The 17,990-nt window shown below is 48.8% G+C and overlaps 1 protein-coding gene and 1 long non-coding RNA gene across 2 annotated transcripts in view; one reads left to right on the top strand and one right to left on the bottom strand.

The window, feature by feature from the left end:
* Positions 1-4,149: 4,149 nt before the first annotated feature.
* Positions 4,150-17,990, bottom strand: part of LOC125960156 (uncharacterized) — a 53,404-nt gene continuing 39,563 nt past the window's right edge. The window contains exon 3 of the long non-coding RNA XR_007469819.1: positions 4,150-4,254. This is a non-coding gene — a long non-coding RNA (uncharacterized LOC125960156). The remainder of the gene's footprint in view (positions 4,255-17,990) is intronic.
* On the top strand, positions 7,449-8,681 carry LOC125960154 (uncharacterized). The gene is made up of 2 exons (XM_049693374.1): positions 7,449-7,559; positions 7,665-8,681. Exons 1-2 carry the CDS (start codon positions 7,467-7,469, stop codon positions 8,079-8,081), a joined length of 510 nt encoding a protein of 169 aa, XP_049549331.1. The 5' UTR covers positions 7,449-7,466; the 3' UTR covers positions 8,082-8,681.

Raw genomic sequence — 17,990 nt, 5'->3', positions numbered from 1 at the left:
CGCCACTCCTTCCCTCCTCCATTGAAACCATATTATCGCCTGATCTGACACGGCAACTGGAACTACTGCACTGGTAGCGAGCGAGCTAGCTAAGCTGCTTACTACATCGCCGATCGGTGGCATGCAATGGTTGTGTGCTAAGAATACTGTCCGACACACGCCGTTACAGCCAAATACATACCATAACAGACGACACGACGACGACGACCACCGACGAGCGCCGGCCGCAAGCAAGCCAAATTTATCTCACGTGTCGTCGTTGCAGCACCAGCAAACCTCTCGAGACACCTTCTCGAGTGCAAGATCGATACTGTCTGCACCCGCTAGTATAGGGAGGACGACGGACAGCGTGGTCTCGTGTGTCTTAATCGCATCGATCCGTCCTCGGTGCTATCGCCTACCGGGGTCCAAGCTCAAGCCCGGTGTGGCTGACTACGCAATCGATTGACCGCCCGCCGCCGCCGGCTTATGACGAAAGCGAATCGACCACCACCACCACATCACCTCCGGCGGCCGATGGTCTGCACGTGTGGGGAAAGGGTTCAACAAACTGTTGGCAATTGTACTGCACAGCAAAACGGAATGCTGAAGCTGAAGTAGAACGGATCTACTCTACACGCGCATTGCTCTTCATTTCGTGGCGGTGGGCGCTGCGGTCGCTTTCGATTCTGCTGGCCAGGGGGGCCCCCGCACTGCTTGCGCTCTACTAGAGCTGCGCCTTTTGCGCGACCACCTTACCTTGCCCACGATGGTCGGCCACCGAACTCGAGAAATCGTGTAATCGCGATGCGTTACCATTTTTCGCTAACTGCAATCGAACCGGCGTTCCATCTCATGGAATGGCCAAAATGGGCGTACCAAAACGGAGGGAAAGGGGGCTCAGATCCTTCGGTACACGGCGAGAATGGATATGGGTTTTTTGGGGCCGGCCTCTTCAACACCGCTAGGGCCGTTCACCCAACCGGTGGTGTGGCCTCTCACCAGGCACGATTTCACGCTCCGTAGTAACGGACCATCTTCACTCTTTTTTGATCAGATCGATGGGCATTCGAGACACTTGCAATGGAACTGTAATATGCTTTGGGCAAAACGCAACACACCGGATCCTAGTTTCGTACGATCGACATTTCGGTGATCATCATGCATAGTATTACAGGAATAATACTTCTATCGACCTTTTTAGCTAGGTCCGCTAAACGTGTCTTGACATTGCATGATAATTATCATATTGCTAATAGCATTTTACATCTTGCTGATAAAGCATTCCGGCTGTCATGCGCTTTGGAGCCTGTGCTAACACTCGTCTCGTGCAGGTACAGTGTATGATTTACATCATTCTGAAAGTAATAATATCATTTAATCATTTGAAAATCTTAAGTTTCGAAAGTATCCTAATCTTAAGTATCTTACCATCAATTTGCTATTAAGCGGTGGTTATATCAATTTGCTATTAAGCAGGTCGTACCTTGTACCATACCATATCAAATCTAGTAGGCATCAAACTTCAAATATATCCGCAACGTCGCATTAGGAATAACCCTTCCAATGACAAGATGAATCCCTTCCAATGACAAGACACATCAGGGGATAAGTACAACGTGAATGCTCAGCATTGATACCTGGATTGACCATCCCAAGGCATTGTGCCTATTGTTTCATAATCTTCGTTACTTTTTGCCCTCCATTACCCACACATAAAAGCCCATAAAACTAGATGGTCGCAGATGCCTGACAGGATACTCCCGATTCGCACACTTTCTATCGTAAAATGCTAATCCCTCAACAGCCCACCAGAAACCTTTCTCCTGGACCTCGAAAACTCGACACAATCGTACAACCAGCAGCCCAGCCAGTCGTCACAGACAGATCAAACAACTCTCATCTCCCAAAAAGCACGGCGGTGTCAGCGGTGTTCCGATTGTGTGCTACTGCGGCTGTCCCAGAAGCGATTGACCGGCATAAAAAGGTGCGCGAAAATTATTTAAATCGCATGCATTGCACGGCCGGACAAATGGGTGACACACCGGGTGATGGTGATGTCGCTAGGCCGTCGTGCACTTTTATACGAAAAATTTCCCACAAAATTTACATCATTCCCGCCACTCTGGGACCTCCGGGTGGTGCCGGCCGGCCGACGGCGCTACCGGTGGTCTCAATCTATTCGCGGCCAGTTGTTAGCCATTCGCTTGTTGCATGAATAAAATATCGGACTGCACAACAGCGCGCACACAACACCGAATGTGTATATATCCATTTATGATCGAAATGGACCTCGCACAGACTCCACACCACCATACAGAGCCCGGCCCGGGCAGGTATTGTGAAAATGGGGAATTCAAATGATTTCATTTCAATTGCATCTCGCGCAAAGGCTCAAAGGGGAGCCTCCAAACTGTCGGTCTCTCTCTCTCTGTGTCTCTCTCTGTGCCTCTGGTTAGACTTGCAAATCCCGTTTGTGGCCCCCTGCGTTGCCGATGGTGAAATCTTTGCTACATTCTAAGCATGGGTGCGAGTACAGCAAAGCAAAAGGTAACGTCTAATGGAGCGTGCTCAACTCTCCTCTGACTACTGGAACCATTGCAATCCCTGCCAGCCTGCCTGCCTGTCTGACACCGCCTTGTACGACATATGCGATGGATAACCTTTAAGCGGAGAAGCCCGACGCCATGTTTGGCTTTCGGATGACCTCTTCTCTTTCCGGCCCTTTTCGGGGTGGGCCAGGTTTCTTACTTGGCCTGAACACGACACCACGGTGCTACCAGCAGCAGCAGCAGCACCAGCAACAACAACCCCGGTGGTGTGTTTCGGACCATAAACATGTGCGCGCGCGCACACACGGTGTGGCCATGCAAATAAAATGTTCACGTTTATAGCAATCAAACCATTGGGGAGAAGCCATGGAAGGGTAGCGGGAAGGACTATCTAATCGCTTCGATAGCAATCCAATCCACAGGCGCCCGCTCTTCTCGTCTGCATCTTTTCGTGGCATCCGCTAGGCGATTGGGAAAGATCCGCTGCTGCTGCCGCTGCTGTAACCATTTTATTGATGAGGCAAGGGTTTAACAATTAAAACCTAAAACTGGCGCCTCGGTAATTGGCATCATACAGAGAGAGAAAGAGAGAGAGAGAGACAATCACATAAAGGGAGTGTTGTGTGTGGCCTGCTGCTTTAAATGCTTTCATTCGCCAACAATAGCCAGCTTCCAAATCGCGTTGATGATGGGCAGCAGAGTCCCAAAGAGCGCCGTGTGTCCACCATTCGGGGCGCCATTGTGTGTTGTGTTCCCGATCGATGCTAGATCGTCTGTGTGCCGATCGCTGGGCAGGGAGCAGCGAAAGGCAGGGGAGGTCTGCAGCGGGGCATGTTTGTAAATGCAAAAGAAGCGCGCGATAGGAATACATTAACCTCGCCGAAAGCTGACAAACGAATGGCCTGACACCGCGCAGCTCCTACGCGCCCTCTCTCCCTAGCAGCAGCAGCAGCAGCAGTAACGCCGCTACAACCACTAGCACGACGATTGAGCCACAGCACAGCACAGTGTATGGAAGAAGGGGGTCGTCGCCGGGGATCACCCAAGGTGTGGGGTGGTGCCGCTCACCCGTTGCATCGTGGCAGTGATGAGATGTGGAGCAGAGCACACTACCTACCGACTAGTCCATCCTCCTGCAGCTAGAGAAGTCATCAACAAGCCGCCAGGCAGCAGCATGGACATTCACTCCAGTTTGCATAAACTAGCTAAATCTGTCCACAGGCCGACTTCTATTGCACCCCATGCCTCTATTCCCGTCCCCATCATACGCGTTCCACGTGCGGCCGCGCCTTTTGCTCTTTAGAAATGAGCTGCAATCGCTAGAAAGCTGCAACTAGGGCGAAACGGCTCTTTCACTTTACCGAACTCGCGCGACTGTACTCGCCGCGACCAGGAAGGCGAGCCGCCGCTGGTACGGGAAGGGCGGTGTGAGTTCAATAAACGCCAAGCGATGATAGAGAGCCACAGCGCCGTTCTTCCCTTCCCAGGAAGCCACGATCGGTCCATTAGCAGCGCGAGACACCGCGCCGATTGCCGGAGAAATGGATGACAAACTGGCTCTTCGTCGTTGTCGTCGTCGTAGTCGTTGGCACAAATAAACGCTTGAACCCCGAAAACGTACCGGATACCGCCTACTGTGCATGCAGCCGTCACGCGTCACTCTGTTGTCGTCAGTGGATGCCCGAGCGCCGGTGGTGAAATACGATGCACTGTCCAGATGTTGCTAAAATGTAAAGATAGTAAACAGAGAGGGTATCAGCATCGTCAGCACGACATATGAAGAAGCAAATTAACACAATCAATCAATACGGTGTGCCATTTACGGCACACGCGCGGGCTTATGGTTGACGCCTTTTTTGGGTTGTTCGTGCTCGTGCAACCTTCGCAACTACCGTAAAGCGTCTGCCAAGTATGCTAAGTATGCTACAGGGACGTATTAATATATCGGAAACATTCACGCACATTCGGGTGCGGGTGTCGCGGATGGAATCGCGTACAGCAAGGACACCCCACCCCCCCTCTCTCGATACGGTGGCCATGGTCTATCTGGCTCGCACAGTGTGCGTGTGTGTTTGTGTGTGTGCATGTGAGCGAGGCCCCGTCTGCACAATCGAAACCCCATGCTACTCCCCATGCTTATCAGTTTAACCTTTCTGACTTCTTTTTAAATGAAAGCAAATGGCACGATGGTTGCAATCGTTTGCCAAAGATAACAAGAGCAGAAAGATGATGCGGTGCTGCGTTGAAGCAGCGGTGCCGAGAGAAGTCATTTTGCGTCACAGGCGGATGAAAAAGAAGTGGTTCGCCAATGACGAGCTGCCAATGATCGACAGTCAGCAACATTGTATTGACAATTAAGTGTTTATTAAATTTATAAAGATAGAAGAATGATGAGTTTTGAAAGACTAATCCTTGTGACCATCCTGTGCAACAAACACAACAGACTACGGATCATCACCATTTTTGGATTTCTCCTGTTCCGTTGATTCGATATTCGTTTCCGCATGAAAATCACCTTCGAGCGCGTCTCGAGGCGCGTCTTGTGCCAAAAAGCAAACAGCGGAAATGGAACTGGCTGATGACCTGGGACCTGGTTACATCGTTAAGTCGAGCGCCATTGAGCCCGGGTGGGGAGGGTCGATCGGACGGAGATCTCACGTTTTTCCTGGTGTCTCAACGTTCGCCCCCCTTCTGAGGCCTCTACCTGCGCGTCCCACGAGCGTTAAACGGTGTAGATACACCGCCTCAAGGTGACGATACCGACGTCAGAGGCACCCACCTCCCTCTTCCGTGTATGTCCTCCGCACGGTGAGCGGTAAGCATATTGTCATGCGCGAAAACAGCTAAACCGCTTACGCCAGCCAGCCAGCCAGCTCGGTGTTTAATAGAGTTTTGTTGCAGCTGACGCGGCTCTTTCTTTGGATCGTATTGCGTTCATTACCGGCGCGATCGTCAGCTGATTCAGCGGATGGAGGCTAGCGAAGTTGAGAAACAGAGGAAAATTTGGACACTAAATCGTGTTACTGGACCATCGTAACTGCGCTAGATGCAACGTCTTCGAAAGGGGGTCACAATGATTCGAGTCATGAGAGTGTGTTCTGCGATCATCATCATCTCGATATCGCATTCTGTGCCTCATCGATTTGGCCAGTCGTTAAAGTTTTACAGAATTTACCGAAAATAATCTTCATGAAGCACTGGAACGTCTGAACACAAAATCCAGTGAAGAATAACAAAATGGAAATTATTTAACGCCGCAAAACCCTCTTTGGCGATCCTAAAATTTGACTGTCAAATTGAAATAAAATGTTTGTTCCAACAGACATTAATTTAGCGGAAGTTTTCAAAGAAACATAGCAGACGGTGCGAAATCATTGAACTCTACCCCAGTGGGCGCCATGACTACGAAGTTGAAATTGCCTTACAATGATTTATGTTAATTACAGACCCCACCATTTATGGGCACCCGTGCATTACCAATCCACAGCCCAAGTATCATCTAGAGTCTAGACTATCGTTAGCACTTATTCGTGAAATAGCGAGTAAGCGCACACCGTGATTGTACAATCCCCAGCCAACTTTAGCCTACACCTTGGCATCATCACATCTCTACCAACTCCACCGCTGATCTAGATCGCCGAGAAGAGTGCACGGGATACATCGGGACCGGGATGTTAAGATCAGCGATAAACCGTCCCCGCCGTTAGCTTGATCTATCATTGCGCTCGGGTTCTTATTTAATTTACTTCTTCATTCCACCTTCTTCGAGCTCATTTCCTCCCGTTTTCCCGTTCTAGTGTTCGTTCCCTGACCATGCAAATCGCCATTGCCATCATCCCTCCTCGCATAAGCACTGCACTTCATCCCAAACCTTCCCCGACCCTTCTGAGCCGTTCCAGTTGGACCACCTACGCCGTCCATCACTCGGTCACGCTGCGGGAGTGGAAACAATGTTGTGTTCTGCGAAATCACCCGTTCCGACCAAACAGACATTCGCGGTAAATGCACTGCCAAGCGGCGGGTCCCCCGCCCTCCACCTCGGCAGCAGCTGCTACACCATCCATTACCGGTCTCGGACAGCTGGAGAATAGCCGCCCGGATCGTTGGTGTGCGCCGTCTCGTGCAACACACAACAGCGGCTGGGAAGTGCATATTGCAACACGCTGGTGGTGCGGCATGGGTTAAAAGAAATTCAATCTCGACACAACCGTGAGCATCCGAGAAACTGAGGTTACGGTGCCGCAGCCGCCGAAATCTGTGTGCTTACGAAACGCGCACTGTATTGTAAATACATTTAAATAAATTTCATTTCCGTCGCATTACGAAAGTCGTTCGTCGCCTGAATCGTTGGCGGTGAAAGTCACGCCGCCTGGCTGTCCTGTGGCTGGGTGTGAGAGATGTTTGTGCGAATCACAACTCAACCACAACGGCGGGGGGTGCGGCGCAGTGTCAAACGGGTAAAGGTTTCCGGGTGCGAACACCAAAAAAAAAAACACGAAGCGGCGAAAAGCGAGTCAAGAAGTGTGAACACCACTTGCAAAACATATCGAACAACATACAACACATAACACACACACACACACACACACACACACACACACATAAAAGCAACATAAAAGCAACATAAAGCAAATGTGCGCTAGCGAGCTATTGAATAGAGGCAATGGTTGCTATAATTGATTTCGCCAAATCAATAGCCACAATTGGGCCCTTCCACGAAAGCTGCAGATGTGTGGCTCCGTCCAAACTACGCGTTAGCTAATTAGCTGCAGCGTATTCGGGTAAGTCGTGCGCTCGATCGGGTGTGATCGACAGTGAAGCTCCTAGAATTCTGGTCTGCCAAGTTCAGAGTGCCATTGGGCCAAAAGCAAACCCCCATACTTGGAAGTCAGTTTTATTATGGCCAGTGACACAGGAAGTTCTATTTGTGCAAGCATGACGGACATGTGGCCACTTCTACAACCTTTCCACCTGGCAACGCAAGACATGACACAGCGCTTAAAGTACGACATTAACTATGAAGAAGAGGTGTGTAATGCAAGTCGATTCCCGAATAAGTGTCCTTTGGTGGCGGTTCCTCAAAGTGCAATTTGTAAATTTGTGCCCGTGCTTCGCTGTATGATTTCATTTTAGGAGAACGACGGACTGGGTTATACCAATGTCACACCATCTTCGCTGTTTGAGCGCACCAGTTCATCCTCGTCCAACACAAGCACGATCCCTGAAACGAACTTTTCACAAACGGCTGGAGAGAAACGGTGCCCGGTGCTTCTTGACGGGTCATACATGTACACGGATGAAACTCAGCCAACAGGAACAATACCACCGGTGAAGAAAGCAAGAACGACGAAGCCACCGGCCACGGTACCGGACTTGGAGGCAACGTGCGGTGAGCTGCTGGCGCAAATGATGCGAGCCTCCAAATTAGCGCCCAAAGAGAAGTTTGCGTTTACCTCATTCGTGCAGCGGTGCTTCTATCTGTTCGACGAAGGATCACTGGATGTGCATGGCAAGTTGCCGCTGAAAATGCGATCCAAGAGGCCAGCTTAGAAAACGGATCACTTAAAGTCCAACGGACACTCCAGCGTTTGTGAGTTGTATCCAGATATTGTGTGTAGTTGGTTTGTGTTGAGTTTGAAGTGAGAAACTAAGAATATTGCATGTGAACAAAAGATTTCAATCCTTTTTTGTGCATGGAAGAGTTACAAGATTCTGCTTATGGCATGGCTACGTTCTTTATGTGGATTAGATTGAAGCAATAATCACGTATTCCACTTTATATCCCGTTCATTCATCGCTCGTATTAGTTTTATGCTTGTAATTCGTACAAAGCAGTGTAGTTTCTAAGAAAACATAATTGAATTCTCATCTAAGAGAGCAACAGAAGGGGTCGACGCTATTAGCGTCTTCGTTAGACTATGCGTGAAAATGAGTACAGTTATGCACTGGGGTCCGTTTTTTTCCCTTTATTGCTACAGTGTGTCCCTCAAGGCATCTACTTTTATCCCATGGATAGCTTCGCTCTGTCGTTGTCGCTGTCCTAATTACGCTGAGTACGTTAGCAGTTAGCATCGTTTATGCGAACACGTTGTACGCGGGAGCACACTAATAGACGTTAAATGGTTTGTTTGTTGTATTCTTTTATCAAAATAAATTGATTGAACTGAATTAACATCGGACACCACCGTGTACAGCGATGCGCTCGCCCTCCTTTTATCTTTCCAGCATAACTCTTGTGGAAGAAGATTGAAATTCCACTGCCGCGATAGCAAAAAGTGATCAATGAAGCCAATAGAAAACGTGAAAGACAACAAACAAACGCTCCCAAGATATTGATGCTGGTTCATTAAATTGTGGCAATACAAACCTGATCATGGCGCACACATTGACTCCACTGTCTCTAAACCATATTTTAACAGGCGGCTGTTCCTCGTAGTCATTGCGGGCACACTGTGCGCACTAGTCGATGCACTCTGGTGCAGCGTCTAATTTCATTGCAGCCGCAACCCAACCCCGAAGTGCTGCGGGCGCACAATTATTCATTATTCATAAAACTCGTTCCCCTAACGGCCAATCACCGGATGTAACCCGTTTCCAATTGATAGTGGAACCAGGGAGCTGGGGCAATCGGTTCGAAAAAAAAAAAAACAAGGGAAAAAGAATCTGTATGATTTAGTTGGTTGAAACATTATCCAGAAACCCCACGACGACATTGCGGGCACTAGCGACGCCACATACTAACCAGCCATCCAGCCAACCAAACCGCTCGATAGCGGGTTGCATCGCGATCAATTATCGGTGGCCCGGTTTGAACCATGGAATCGGAAGCAGCACAATTTCGCCCACGGACTGTGGTAACCACCACCACTCCCTTTACTCAATCAGCGGCTCCCTGCGATGGCCAGTAACGACCGGCTTTGGCGACAAGATTAATGGCATCGATTTGCGCTCGCTCGCGCTCGCGTATCCCTGCGTTGCACCGCCGGCCTCTTTTACCGCAAGGGTTGGTGTTTAGAGAGGTTTCTAGTTCGGGATGGAGACGACGACGACGACGACGACGACTTCTATTGCTCCGATTACAAGAAAGTGGTGAAACGGTAAATGCAAAGATTCGAGAGTGCATCAACAGCGCAGCCTTATGTTGTTCCAATGTTGCAAAGTAATTCTCTCTGCGAGCGCGGCCGATGTATTTTGGTATCGTCTCTTTGAGGGAATATCGGGGATACATAAATGCTGCTCAGCCTGCTCCTGAACACCGGGAACGTAGCGAGTGCATCCCGTGGATCTTGATGCAAGCTACCGCGCAACTGACTAATGCATTCGTTGCGTTCGATTACCACAATTTCCTGCCGCAGCACAACCGCCAGATGCAGCTTGGGTTTAGTTGGTGCCCTGGAAAAGCGCATCGCTTCTGTGTGTTGGCGTAGTTGGAAGGCAGGAACGGCAGCATAGGCGCATCATGCGCGCCAGCGAAAGGAGAGGGAAGTTCGAGCATAGCATTGAAAAGTATATGCAACGGCCATGTCATGGTGCGCTTCTGAGATGGCAGCGCGATCGTCATCATCACAAGATGATGAGGCTATATTTGTGATGTTCTTTAATATCCTTACTAGCGCCGAGACCTTCTTTTTAATGAAGCACATAAACCTACAAAGTAATAAAAATGACGTAAATGATGAAATGCGGCGAAACACATAACAAGCCACTTGCTGCAATGTTACAGAGTGCGGAATGATTCATTCTCCATATATGTGACCAATTTAGGAGATAGTAAAAGTAATTGTTAAATGTAATCTTTCAGTTATGCGCATAATTCAGGCATAATTGTACAAATGCCAATGATTTAACATAATATCTGGAGATTAAATTAATACCGATGATTTCGTTTACTGTATGATAAATCTACATCAATATAAGAATACTTAACACCGAGACTTTATAAAAAGAAACAATTGGTTAACAGTTGTTGATAATGTTATTACCGCAACTAGATAATCCTTTTAAAATGTTTTCCAAAAAAATGTTATCTCGATCTACGTCATGTGGTGAAGTTGATCAGCAGAAATGGCCTGTTCCATTCCATTTATGTGCTACCCTATCTCTACAAGTTTGTGTTCGTGATGGCCATAAGAATGCGTTTCTACGGCAAAGTGAATACGAATCCGTCTGCCTAAGGTTAGTCGGAGAGTCATTCAAAACGCCCTAACCGGTGAAAGAAACTCAAACTTGAAACTCCTGTTTACACCTTACCACCACGGCGCAATAACAGCAGCGACGGGTTCTCAGTTTACATCAACGACGACGACGACGCAATTTCGGCTGTTTGTGCTTCAACCATTCAGCAGTGAGGCCAGGAGAGGCCGACGTATTGACGACGTTGTTCTTTCTGCGCCGATCCGAGCGCACCGCGGTAAGATTACCTCTTTCCCATCGCCTAAGAAAGGCGTCCGCAGGTGTGAGTGTGAGCGCTGGAAGAGGCTTTCTTTGCGTCACTGCGACATCAATAAAACCGCAGTGAGTGGAGAAATCTTAAAATGGAGTTGGACAGTTCTATCGTTTTATGATCACGAGAAGTTGGAAGGGATTAAGCAGCTTGCGATGGTGCGCAGCAAAGAAAAGCAGACCGAAAGCCTTCCGCCGTAAGCTGTCGTTAGTTTGACGAAGCAGGAGGAATGCCAAATTATTGGGCCTTGGTATGAACCGGTGATGATGGAAAGCAATCAACCCGTGACGACGGAGATACGAGAAGGATGAGCCGAAGAGAAAGAACAGAGACAACAACGAGTTGGTGGTGAGTTGAACGTAACACGCACACGCAGCCAAATCCTTGGCCCTGGAACATAAACACTCCTCCTCCAAACCAACACAATCTCGCAGTCAGTAAATTCTTTCTGTTTCTTCTAGAAGCTACGAAGTCTTGTCCGACCAATGAATGGACAAGCAATGGACGGATAATCTTACCAAACACGTCACGTCGTGTCCAACGCACAACAACAGCAACGGGCGCACCTTAAAATCACTCCAAGGGAAGAGACCTCCACTCAAAAGACACGCAAAGAAACAGAAGACACCGACACCGTCTTGCGGCAGTTAGCAGAGAACCTCAGCACATTTCCAGAACACATCTTCGATGACCCGGCGATCGGACGGTGAAGATCTGCAAGCAAAGCAGCGCCGACGAACCGTTTCCGCTCCGCTCACTGGAGAGACCATAAAAAAAGATCTCCAGCCGCGTTGCCACGGGTTTTTGGAGAAATTTCATGCCACTTTTCATCCCAGACAGTATGCCCTAGAATCGGGAAACGGGAATCTCATTTGCTTAGAAAACCAGTATACCACCCAGTTGCGGTCGCAAAAAAAAACAAAGGATGGTCCCGGAACGAAGAAGCGACACTCTCACAGTTGACCGAGAATCATCATCTCTCCGCGGATAAACACAGGAAGCCGGTCATGTTCCCACGATGCGGCGTCTAAAAGAGGAATGGTGCGGGGCAGCAGCGCAGGTTTGCCAGGGAGAGAAGAACATTTGGAAACCATAAACCGTCCATCCCGGATTTGGACAGTAAAGGATGCGTTGTGTGGTGACGCAAGAAGCCACTCTAGGTCGCCGCCACATCAGAACGCGAGCGAGAACGAGAGACAGAGAGCAGACCATCTTCGTGGACTGTAGGGTTGACACATAGAGGGTAGAACCATGATGATGGTGGTGTCCTCCTCGATGTCGTCGTAACTTGATGCTGACTTGGCGTACAAAAATACCTCGGTTTCGCTCGGTGCGTTGCTGTTGGTTGCTTGGTTGGTTGGCAGCTACCAAAGATGGCAGGCAATAAATCCGGGAGATACAATCCATGACAAACCTCGAGGATCGATCACCGGTTGTCCCTTCTTCTCCTTCTTTCTTTGTCGTCCTGCGATGAAGCCGTTGAGTAAAAAAGTTAGAATATTGCTTCTTGAGACTCACCCGTTTCTATAGTCACCGACCGAGTAGCCCATCAATGGCCGATAGGTTCTTTTCAACGAAACCACCCATTCTCGAAACTTTACTATTGCGTTCACTTATGCTGATGGGATTTGCGAGTGAAAAGAAGTTATATGAAAACGTAAAGCCTGTGTGCGCCGCGGGTCACAGCAGTGTTTTCCATTAGTCCGAGCCATAAGAAACTTCCTTCTTTCGTTGCTTCCTCTTCTACAACAGACGCATAAACATAAACATATACGTATGTCCCAGGAAGATTCGATCTCTGGCTTTTGCGTAGCAGAATATTATGCTGCATGTATCGGGGCCTCTCTTCTCATGATTCTCCCTTCCTCTATCACCAGCTTACAGGAAGATGCGAAAGAGAGCTTGCTAATTGCGTGTATGGAGCAGGCCACATACTGATAACCACCGCACTGTCGGATGTTTGGGGTGTTAAGCCGATATCGGCTAGTCGGAGATATGCGAACAACGGTCAATAACAAACAACCGAGCGCGATGGCTGGTAAACTGCGCAAAATGCAACCAGATTGTGTGTGAGTGTGTGTTTTGCCTTTTAGGGAGCAGCCAGGCGGAACAAACCACTAACCAGCATGCCCCCCCACACAAGTTCACAGCTGATAACGTTTATGCGAGTCGCAATTAACGGGTTCGAAAACAAGAAACACAAATAACAGAACCCTTATGCGTATTCGAACACGAATGCTGCTATCAATGAATGAAAGCGAGCTTCTTAGCAGTTGAGTTAGAATCAATGAAGATCACGATCGCAATCAGAAGAGCATTGTCAACAACGGCCAAACAGACATCATATATACGCATCACACGCATTGCACACGCATTTATTGCCTCTGGTGGTATGAGTTGAACGGGTACCAACTCGACACCGCCACGATCGGATGCCCCCTTCTTTCGATGGTCCCGTGGGGTCCGCTGTTTGTACACCGCCCCTGGTCTCGGGACTGGTCTCCACCATCATCATATATATATTGGTGCCGCGCTGATAATTGAAACGCGCTGCGCGTACCACCGCATCGTGATGACAACTGCCTGCGTCGAGCTTAAAAAAGGCGAATGACCACTAAACCGCCCAGTCTTTCGCTCTGCGCCGGGGCTGGACCAGCGCAGCGCGCTGATGGCCGTCAACAAGTGGCAACATCGTCCCGTAATAATCACGTACAATGTGCATGCAATGCATGAGCATATATCTGTATATATATATATGTGTGCATGGACGGACCGACGGATGGAGTGCTGGATGGAGTGGCAGATACACTACGTGTTCCATTCAGTATCACCAGCAGCAGCAATGGGCAACGGCAGCTGAACCCCAGGCCGATGGACATACGCATCGCACCAGCCCGTTGCTCGCTGCTTGTACCGACGAAAGTGGCCTTTGCTGCTGTTGCTGTTGTTTGAAAAGGGGGAAAAACATTTCTTTTAACCAAAAAACAAAATACATTTCTTTAACCTTCCCCGAGGTCGTCTTTTCGTTGTAAGATAATGACGATGATGGTTGGGTGCGCTCATAAGGGCGGGGAGAGCTGCTCATCATAACTGTTGGGGCCATTTTTGACGCTGTTCGCCTTCATAATTACTGCGGTGCGTTTTGGTGGTGGCCAACCGCCACCGAATGTTGGCCATCGACGCCGAGTGCCACCATGCAAAAATGCAATTAGCCTCGAATGCATAGCCCGAATGCATCCGTTGTGCATCTGTATTGCGGTCGTGCGCGTGCGTCTCTTCAGATAACCAACGCCGTAACGAGGCGCTTAATGAGTTCAAGCGTATGAGTCCGTTGATTCCGGTACAAAGATACAAAGGGACAAGGTTCTGCGTGGAGAGGATGATGCACCATCGTTCTTAATTGTTTCCCTGACGACGTAGCGGTCACGCACTGATCAACGATCATGACTGCTGGTCAGCCATTTTTCATCGTCCATTTGATACCATTCTGAATGTGGAACACTGAACTAGTTCAGTGTGCTCCAATTTGGCGTATTAAATCTCAATCTAGACATGAAAGTCCAGCTCACAGGATTCGTGGGTCAACACATGCTGCCAATGCTCTTGATCAAATGTACGTTCAAGTCCGTGAACCGTTCTTCTTCGTCGTCCACCAAATGGTGTCCAATTGAATGTGTTTTCTGTGAGCATTTCTGCTCAAAAACCCCTTCGATAATGAGCGAAACGCAAACAACAGTCAATGACCAGATTTCGTTGACGATTTTAACCTTCAACTTCAACAGCTCCCCCGTGCCCTGTGTGTGCGTGTGTCACACTGTATAGTGTTTGATGAAAGGGGGGGTGGGAGTGCCCAGCAGCCATTCGCTAGATGAAGCAAACAAAACATCATCCAAACCGTGTCCAACCGACCCCGAAGTAAAGTAACAACCTCGGACCACCTCGCGCACCGTGGCTGGTGGTGTGCGTTCACGTCGATCGTTTCGTAGATAATCACACACTCGCGCAGAGAGATTAAATTAAGCTGGTTTGTCAAACTTAAAACGGTCTGACAAACAAACGAAAACGATGCGTGCGTGCGTGCGTTCGTGCGTGTGATCAGGCATAAGAAGCAATGTAAAAGACTTGAGGCTTCTCTTTTTCTCTCTCTTTCTCCATTGCGATGTATATAGAGGGTGGTGCGCGCATTTGATGCACTCGTCTTTCTGCCTGAATCATCAAAACAACGGAGCCGTAACCGGTGATGGCGCAGTGGAGTGACACCGTGGCTTCGCCCACGACGCAACGCGATCTCCGTTTTGTCGATCGTGATCATCATGTGCTCGAAAAGGGGAAAACAGAAAGAAGCCTGCAAATGCACCACCATCGGAGGGATGGAGTAACCAAAAACTGATGGCGACGACGCCACATAAACAGAAACCACCAGCGCCCCCTCCTGCTCACTCCGAGCGCCGATCGCCGGCGGTTTTCAAAAGCGATCGTTTCTTTTAAGCTTCCACTTTGGTCTGTTATTTTATTATTATTTGTGTCATCTCTTCTCGTACGATTTTTTCCGTCCATCCCGCGTGTTGTTGTCACCACCATTCACGAGCAGCAGCAGCAGCAGCAGGCACCAGCAGATTCACGGTCCAAACCACAGTGAAACGCCACGAAAACCACTTGCATGTATCCGTCCGTCGTCGTCCGCCGTTCGATGGTTTAACCCCATCGAAAAAGGGATGTCATGGAGGAGGATGAGCCGGAGAAGAGAGCGTGAAAACGGAACGGAGCGAAAAGGAAACAAAACAAAAACCAAGCCAGCCACACAGAGACGCACACATATTTGAATCCCGTGGGGCTCCGGCTGGGACAGCACTTTGAATGGGGGACGGCGGTCTGGAATACATAACCCGCATCGTGGATCGTCCATGCATCCTCGACGGTGATGATGGTGGTGATGATGATCATGACGATGCTGGTTCTCTCCTTTGTTCGATCGTTCGGCGGTGGCGAAGTTTCCTTTTTTTCCCATTCGCATTCGACAGGGGGCTATGGCGCTATGCTGCTAACGCACAACACAACCTTAACCCGCAAGTGTCTTCACACAAATACTTGGTCGGTGGTGCGGGTATAATAAGCTGGTTGGAGCTGGAGACCTAGTCATTCTAGTAACGTTCTCTATTTTGAGATAAAAATAAAAACAACAAGGGATTTAGTAGAAACTTCAAGCAAGTTACTAAGAATATGACGATCGCATGCTACACCACATGAGATCTTCATATTCCTCAGTAACTTGTTTGAAGTTTCTACTAAATCCCTGCCATTGGAGTGACGTGTACCACTACTGGGAAGGTGGCACAGGATTATGCAAGGAGCGTGTGCGCTCACTAGGCGCATTTGCAGCAGCAGCAGCAGCACTGCCACTATGTAATACACAAGGGACAGGGCCGGCTAGTGGTCACACAGTCGCGGTGCCTGGGAGGATTTGTACATTCCACACACTACGTCACATTTGCGTTGTATAATGTCTCGTTTTGCTCAATGCGCCGTGCCAGTAGTGATAGTGGTCATTTGTAGGACGCACGGCTGCCAGAGTTTAACCGCCGCCGCGTCAAGATCGTCAATCGAGTGAGGAGTAAAGGTAAACACATAGATCGCACTCCAACCATCTCATCCCATGCCATGCCATGCCATACCGTTACGGCTCGCTAACTCAATCTAAACAAGGTAAATTTTGCGTCAGGGGAGGCATGTTTGCGCGTCAATCTGGTGTTCAGTTGGTAAAGATTGTTTCCCTTTCGTACAAATCACCTAGCGCCAAATAAGCCTTTGCCTGGGAGAACGAGAACCTTCTCGGAGAACCTTTTCCCCTTGAGAGAAAACAGACAAGACGACAAATGACTTCAGAACCTGTCTGTGTCTGGCAAGCAGGGGTTTCTGGTGGATAGTATAACGTCCGTAATGACAGGCTAACTCGTGACAGCGTCACCTCGATCGCGGACGGCGGATTTGCATCGGGATTTTCATTGTAACACGCACAACATATCATTTGCAATTCAGTTTCCGTCTGCCACATCCAACGCCAGATCGTCGAGAGTACATCAAACGTCGTCGCCCGAACATGCCAATCAGAGGTACCGTAAGATCACTGTTGCTTATTAAACACAATGCTGAGCCTGAGGTTCCAATCAACACCATGAAGGCGATTATTAGACCGACCATAAATGGGCCATGCTGCTGTTACTTTCCTTTAGCTTAGGTACGCTTAGGAACAGCAACGATAGGGAGACTAAAATGTAGTTTGTTTTCAATTTTGATTAAACATCTGTTAATCGTCTAATCGATGAATGACTTTCTTTCGCTCACTATCCGCTGCATCATCATTTCAGCAACAAAGGCTAATGGGATCGTAGCACCTGAAGACAACGTCGTCAGATTAACAATGGCTGAGTAGGCTTTTCCAACCACCTTGCTACTGGTACGGCTGCTGCAGTTATACAATTTTACAGAAATGTTGTTTACTTTTCACTGCAATAAAGTATCAATCGGGCGCGAGGCGAGGTCGATGCTATGGTGTAGCTAACCTCGAACAGGATCTCTGCTACGAACCACCTGATGGTGTGGTACCGAGAGATAGTGCAGGAAAAGCAGTGTTAGGTGATTGCGAAAGAGATTAATTTCCTTTCTTCGGCAAAACAAAGACCACAGATGCCAAGTACCGCACCGAAGAGACCCCTGACGAGGGTGATGCCAAGATAATGGACACATTGGTGTTTCGGTAATTGTTTGGGCACTTGGGAGAAAAATACCCAACACCCGGTCGAGGAATCGTGACCAAACGTCACCGAGAACTGGGCTGGAACAACAACAATTCGAATCTACCGCGGAAGACAGCTTCTCTGGCATCGAAATGGTGTACTTCGGCGTGGAAAGCAGAACAAAAAAAAAATAGAAAGCAAAAGAAATGGTCTCAGAGCAGCCGGCAGTCGGCAAACAACCACCTTGGTTCCATTCCATGGCAAGGTGTCAATCGTGAGTGA

Source organism: Anopheles darlingi, chromosome 2 (assembly GCF_943734745.1).
Source record: "Anopheles darlingi chromosome 2, idAnoDarlMG_H_01, whole genome shotgun sequence".
Lineage (NCBI taxonomy): Eukaryota > Metazoa > Arthropoda > Insecta > Diptera > Culicidae > Anopheles > Anopheles darlingi.
Note: the sequence above shows the minus strand (reverse complement) of the source record. Positions and strands in the feature narration are given on the sequence as shown.